The 7,071-nt window shown below is 44.8% G+C and overlaps 1 protein-coding gene across 2 annotated transcripts in view; it reads left to right on the top strand.

Moving 5' to 3' along the window:
- The first annotated feature begins 739 nt into the window (after positions 1-739).
- Positions 740-7,071, top strand: part of LOC149361879 (atlastin-1-like) — a 21,059-nt gene continuing 14,727 nt past the window's right edge. Inside the window, exons 1-3 of one of the 2 annotated variants that reach the window (XM_089572861.1) lie at positions 740-910; positions 973-1,191; positions 6,977-7,071. The exon at positions 6,977-7,071 is cut by the window's right edge and continues 70 nt beyond it. In XM_089572861.1, the coding sequence (XP_089428987.1) occupies positions 809-910; positions 973-1,191; positions 6,977-7,071 (416 nt within the window). In that variant the 5' untranslated portion in view covers positions 740-808. The remainder of the gene's footprint in view (positions 911-972; positions 1,192-6,976) is intronic. The other variant, XM_089572862.1, reaches the window with a different exon arrangement.

The following is a 7,071-nucleotide window of genomic DNA, read 5'->3' as shown; positions in this document are numbered from 1 at the left end:
TTACAGAAACGAAGGTTCATTCCCGGGAACCAATAAGATTCCGGTTCCTTTTCGTGAATGCCTGCTATAAGAAGGTACACCTCAAAAAGTTTAACTTTCTTTCTGTTTTTAAATTCATGCGCGCCAAGTTTGTTAATTAGGTATGAAATGAGCTTTCACGCCAGGCCAGAAATATTCGAGATGTAGAGAATTATCCGCTCTCAATAAATTCTTGCAAACTTCGTAGCCCATCACATCTATACCGCAAAGAAGGGCTGCGTTCTTCACCGGTTTGACGATAAGGCTGTTTGATTGCAACTTTTCTCGAATTTTTCAGGACCACCATGCAGGTTGATGTCAAAAGGGCGAAACCGGTACAGATCCTCCGCATCAATGACGACCACAGCTTCGATATCTCCGAAAGCCAGCTGGAAGCAATCTTGCTGGATGAGAGAGTAAAAGACGAGCCGGTGGTAGTTGTTTCGGTGGCCGGAGCTTACCGGCAAGGAAAGTCCTTTCTACTCAGCTTCTTTCTGCGGTACTTACGGAACAAATGCCGGAGTGACTGGCTCGATGACACAAGTGTCCCACTTGGAGGCTTCGAATGGAGGCCTGGAAGTAAAACCCACACGACCGGCATTCTCCTTTGGGGGCAAGCGTTTCTGGTAAGTTTAGGTTATAGTATATATGTCAGAGGTTCTCACAGAGTTCACCACAGGTGACCACACCGCAAAGAGAGGAAGTGGCTGTACTCTTGATGGATACCGAAGGTTCATTCGACTGCAAGTCAACCGTAAAGAACTGTGCAACCATCTTCGCCCTGAGCGTCATGACGAGCTCAGTGCAGGTCTACAACGTGCTGCGCAACATCCAAGAGGATCAGCTCCAGCATCTGCAGTTCTTCGCCGAATACGGAAAGCTGGCTCAAAAGGTATTTGGAAAGTAATTGAAAAACTTCTTTTGTCATTCATGCAAAACCCTCATCTTCTACAGGACGCAAGAAACGAGCCATTTCAAAGGCTTGTATTTCTGGTCCGTGATTGGGAATTTCCGTACGAGGCCCCCTACGGCGCTAGTGGTGGCCGTATGATCCTGAGGGATCGCCTAGAGCTTATGGGAGAGGAGCATGAAGAGTTGCGAAAACTGCGGCAGCAGATGTCAAAAACTTTCTCGAAGATGGACTGCTTCCTCATGCCAAGGCCAGGAGAAAAGGTACTGCCAGCTACAAAAACAAAATATTTTGCGTTCGTAATTCGTGGTATGCGTAATAATCATGACTGGAAAAGCAAATAAAAAAAGGAACAGCTGCGCCTCGGTATCCGCCGGCCCTCTTAGCCGATGTAAGTGCCGCCACCTTCATCTGCTGCTTTCCTTCGAACAGTGCAGTGCACATGGTCCACCTGCCTACTTGAGAAGCAGCCACATGTAGAGCTTCCGTTTTTTTACTCTCTAGCACGGCATCGTGATCACAGTCTCTGCTTCGGCCTTATCGTCACTTTACAGACACAGACGGCCTTCTCACTTTCGTGTGCGGCTGCATAAAAGGGAGGTAGGTGCAACAAGCTAGCCTTGCTATCTGTTGACTGATCCGGTTCTATCGGGAGGCCGGGGTTGTAGTAATGTCCGCACCGATTAAGTAGAAGGGCAGAGCAATTTACTGAAAGATTACGGCGAGGACAGCTTCTTGTCCAGCAGGTACTGTATAGCCATTTGAAACACACAGCCGGAGGCACTGCGGTAACGGTGGAACTGTACGTGTTTTTGCCAAGACTTGAACGGCTTGCTAGAGTGAATGAAATATAATGTTCAGCGTGCACCAATTTTTTCATCTACAGACGCCACAGTAGTTATTCTGCTGCATTGGTCAATTTTTAGAGAGGGCATAAAAATTTGTGTTTTGTCAGGAATAAGAACCAGGAAATAAACGAGAATGATGAAGTCTGCCAGCCTTTCTTCAATTTTCTGCTTGCTAAATGGGTGTAAAAGTGAATAAATTAGATTTATTCCACAAATGCACTACAGTAGCGGCATTAGTTTGCTGCCGAAAGCATCCACACTCTACACTGTCTCACTGTACAGCTTATGAAAAACTCATATGAAATGGCCTTGCTGGCAATTTTTTGTCAAAATCCACCTACTCCCGAAACATATTTCTACCTATCCAAAATGTACTTCAAATCATAAATACTGGACTGGTAAATTCTATTTGTCACATCTCTATTCTTGCTTCCATTCTAGTGTTCCATTGTCTAGTTGAGCTTGCGACTTTATTCGTTTTATTTAGGTTTAAAGTTCGTTCTGTAAACATTTTATGATTCAACAAATTTTAGGTGCTATCCTAAATATTGTGCTTAGAAAACACAACATTGAAGCTGTCGATAGCGTAGAGGTCTAACGCGTGAGGAAACGAAGACAGTCATTTTTGTGACAGCTTTCATTAGAATCTAGTAGTAACCACGTTTATAGAAATGTTTTGAGTACTGGGTACAATTTGAACAGAAACATTATACGGATTGAGGCTGACATTTGCTGTGAGTTTCGGTGTCTCTTCCAGCGTCAGTGTCTGGTTGTACTTGGCTGCAGTTTCGAGGCGGTGTTCATGTTTTCTTATAATGAGGACTAAAATAATTTTGTGCTTACGAAGACAGCAAGGCATGCTGTGTACATGGTAGTCACTCGGCTGTTCCTATCTGAAATTTTGTTTTGTTAAAACATAACTTGTACACTTTTTAATCGATGCCGCAGCTAGCTGGACCCTTGACTACCAGCTCGCGTTTATTAAAGTTCTATACTATATACAGGAGAACTGACCGTACTTGAGTTAATGAATATTGAAAATGCGGGGGGTATTAGTATCTGCTCACATTTACTTTCCAAGTTTTATTTATTACTCATTTTACAGCAAAAGCTGTTATTATGAAAGCTTTTGGATTGGTGCCTCACCGTCAGCCGTATTCAAAGGTGGCCGCGGAGCATGAGCTCGCCTTAAGTGCTTATGCTTAATATGGGCATGGTTGATGACTCAGAAAACCGCACGGTGAGTCACCTTACATGTATATAAGGTGGCACTGTAGTCTACGAGCTCCGAGTCCGGCTAAAATTGGCCATACTCAATCACTGGACGTATTTTCTATGCGACAGAACGCTCGGCTTTCTTGGTCGTTTTTAGGGTGCAGTAGCTCACGTAGTGCCCCTCGCTGAAGCCCCCCACGTGGCAGTTCCAGCCACGTGGATAAGAAGAGATGCAAACAGCGCACATTTTACAGAAGGCAGGAAACTTCCCCAAGGCTGTAAATTGTAACTGTGCCACTCTATCAGCGCTCATAATTACGCAAGTGCACCAATGTGCAAAAGGTCGTGCAGCTTACCCCTTACGCGATCTGTAGCAATTGCTGGATCCACCTACTCTTCGGCGCATTGCCAGCGTAGTGAGACCGGTTGCTACGACCGCATTACGTGCCACCTTGTTCAGACGCTTTTTTTTTTCGTGCCCGACAGTGCTTTCAGCGCAGCTCGCCGCATTCATAAGGTCGTTCTCGCCCCTTTTGGCAACGGCTGTCGCTATCTCTTCAGCCTCATTAGTTGGCGGGCTCGGATGGTGAGCCCAAGGACGCAGGATTCAGTACTGGCCTCGGTAACCGCGTTCGGACGGAAGCGAAATAGTGCGATGCCAGTGCCGATTAAATTCCATGAGCGGTAGAAATTAATCGAGATTGTCGACTGACTCTAGCTCTTTCTGCCATCTCACTGCTTACACTCACTCATTTACTACTTCCCTCCGTGTAAGGTGGCGCGGTTAAGCTGGCCACGTGCTGTACCGGGGCCCTTCCGGAGTCCTTCACTACGGCGTCCCTCATAGCCTGAGTCGCCTTGGGACGTTAAACCCCAATAAAAATAAAAAGCCCCGCCATTTTTATTTTCTTGCTCATGTTGCTCCGTGATTCTTATTGCTCATTTTTGATTTATTGCGTGGCCGCTCACAGCTGGTCTCTTATTTTGGTAGCACAAAGCCAGCACGTGAGCAATGAACAAAAAAAATCTAAATTTCCCTGCAGTCGCCAGGGCCCCCGTAGTCACAGCATGACAAAGTGTAAATGGATGGCTTATGTAGCAAGAGTGAGCAGCAGCGTGCTTTGTCACCTCCGAAAGTACCTGAAAAAAAAAACATTTGAGATAGCACCATCAAACTGCCGGTGCATTTGTCATGTGAGCGCTCTAGTAGCGCGCATTTCGGTTCTTAGAATGCCGCCATAACGTCTTGTTTTCATCATTACTGAGACTGCAGTATTTTTCCCAAGGTAAACGTTAGCCGTACGCAGTCTTATGCAATCAGATGAAAGCGGGGACTGGGCCGAGACAGGCTCAACCCAGACACATATAGATATGTTACTGACCACTACGCTAGATTTTCCAGAGCGACACTGCAGGCAGGTTGCGGTGAAAATTAATGCGCAGGCTGGACCAATGTACAAAAATCGCGTTTTTATTAACAGCAACGTACGAAAGTACGCGCGTTAATTTTTGGCCAGAAAACCGCCGCTAACAAGGTTTACTGGAGGCCTCTTTCGATCTAAAAGGGTTTTCAGTGTCTCAATGTTGCAGCCAAGCTTTCTGCTGACAACAAGTACAGTAGCGTCCATCTTAAACCCAATTACCGATCCGCAGAAAGCAGAAATACCAAGCGAATATGAGCCTGTTAGCCGGAAAACAGCCGCTGTGAACAGGGCTGGCGCAGCCATTCGTGGCCGGAGTTTCGTGACCAGAAAAAACATTGAAGGACTATGGTATAACTTACCTAAGTTGAATAGAGTCGAATGCATATTTCAGCATCAAGTTCCGCACAAAAAATTCTTGGTTGGCTTCTCGGGGAATGTAGGTTTAAATTACCATCCTGCTGCTTGCATTTAGAGTAGGGACTCTAAGTAGAAATTAGTTTTCGCAGTGCAATTTGTCTATAAAATGCAATACTTCCACCGCTAAAAAGTCCTTTTTCTAGTAAATATGAACATTGTTCTCTGCATATTTTCCCGTTTAACGCAGGGGAAGAAACCAGCCGACGATAACGTGAGGTTCTCCTTTTCCTGTTTGTTTGTTACTTCTTCATAATTCGCCGTAATAAATTGTGCTGAAAACATTCACGAATTACATTGAATAACACACCGCATTTTTTTGTGATGAGTAATCAAATAAGGCAGCAAAAGGTTTCGCATTTTTGGTGCTTTATTGAAATATAATTCTTGCAAGCTCTTCAACAAGAACAATAAAAGCCTCTCACGATTTCTGTACAAACTTTTCATAACCGAGCAAATCTGATTTAGAGCTATGTGTTCTCTTTCAAGGGAATAATCAGTGCATCTTTGAAATGTACACTGAACATTTGGATTCGAAGGTTCAAAATTTTTTGCCATAAAATATCTATTTCAGACAATTAACGACCAAAGAGGTCATTAGAACGCTTTTTTTTTCCTGACGAAAATAATTCGTTTTAAGTCCTAACAGCTGGGCTGTGGTTGCTTCGATAATAATTATAATGACATCTTGGAAAGAACTCGATAGCTTTCCGAAATCTGCTTTATTCCTATCGGCGTTTTATGTATAGAAGTTAAATTGGCTGGCACCAAATTTTTTTCACATAATTGTAACCCCAAAAGTTCTCCAGCGTGCAACAAAAGACAGTCCAACCAACCCCACTGCCTATAAGGTGCCACAAAAGAGAAGTAAAGAAAAAATTCAGGCTGTATTTACACCCCCAGTAGTGTAAAAGAACTCCGGAAAGACGCGATTTAAATGGAATCAATCTTTAGAGATAAAAATGCCCGCAACTTCCAGGTGCCCCAGTCAAAGAAATTATTTTGATTAGCCAACAGAAAGTTCTCAGAATGACTGCGTTAATATGTTTTCTGTACTTTAACGACATCTCAAATTCCGTTTATATCAGCGAAATAGACTTGACGTGCGGGCACGTTCGATTATATATTTTGAACCTTTTCCACGCTGACTCGCACGCCGTACGCGATATTAGCAGACGACATTTTGCGGCCATAAACCACGACTAAAGATGACAGGAGTGGGAAACTTCCATATATACTGATCTCAGCGCCACTTCCTCCCGTAGCGGCCGAGAGAAGCCAACTGTAGCGTATTATCGCCGTCATGACAACGGTATCCAGCTGAAGGAAGGAAGGGAAAACTTTATTTACACTAATGGTTTTTCCTGCGGTTTGGGGGCATCTTCAGAGACGTCTTGGTTCTACCTCCAGGAGCCTTCTCTGTCGAAGTCGTCCGCCTCTAATCAGTGGTCCGTTGCCCTCAGTCCAGGGCTCCGGTGGCCACTGCCGCCCGTTGAGCTCGCTGTACCAGACCTTGTTGGTCTTCAAAGCGGTCGCTGGACAGCAGAGCCTCCCACTGCTCCGCACTCGGGTTTTGTATTTTGGGGACCACGTCTATGTTTTGGCAGGCCCATGTGATGTGGTATAGAGTAGGTTTTTCGTCGCACCAGGGACATTTTTTCGTGTATATCGTAGGGTGCATTTTGTTTAGTGCATGTAGATTTGGGAAAGAGCCTGTTTTTAATTGTCTCCAGGTGACAGCTTCCTCTCTGCTAAGAGATTTGTGCGATGTTATATCCAGCTGAAGAAAACTTCACTCCAGAGCGAAATTCGAACCACTGCCGTGGAAGAAAGAGCAGCTTCGTATTTCGGTACTTCAGAAAGTTCGGTCACGGCCGCATCCTTATCGCGATACGCGCGCGGGTAGGAACCATTCAGTTTTAAGCATCACTTCACCTCCAGCGCCAGGTGTGCCGAAGTAGTTGAAACCGAAAGTAACCGGAGATTGTTACCCTTAACCGATGCTGTGCACTGCAAATTTTTTTCATAGTTTGCACAAAGTCGGGCTTTCTATGAAGACTTCGGTACATACTTGCTTTAATCGTTAGTTAAAATACTTATTCGCATTTTAAGTCTGTCAGTGGTAAGTAGCGATAATTGTGACGCAGGTGGAGAGAGACGACTCGTACTGCGGTAGCCTGGAAGTTGTAAACCACGAGTTCAAAGAGAAGGTGCAAGAGTTGGTGCCTTGGCTGTTGGCACC

Source organism: Amblyomma mixtum, chromosome 2 (assembly GCF_055824585.1).
Source record: "Amblyomma mixtum isolate Tamu chromosome 2, ASM5582458v1, whole genome shotgun sequence".
In the NCBI taxonomy this organism is placed as follows: Eukaryota; Metazoa; Arthropoda; class Arachnida; order Ixodida; family Ixodidae; genus Amblyomma; species Amblyomma mixtum.
The sequence above is the reverse complement of the archived record's forward strand: the minus strand, read 5'-3'. Positions and strand labels throughout refer to the sequence as shown.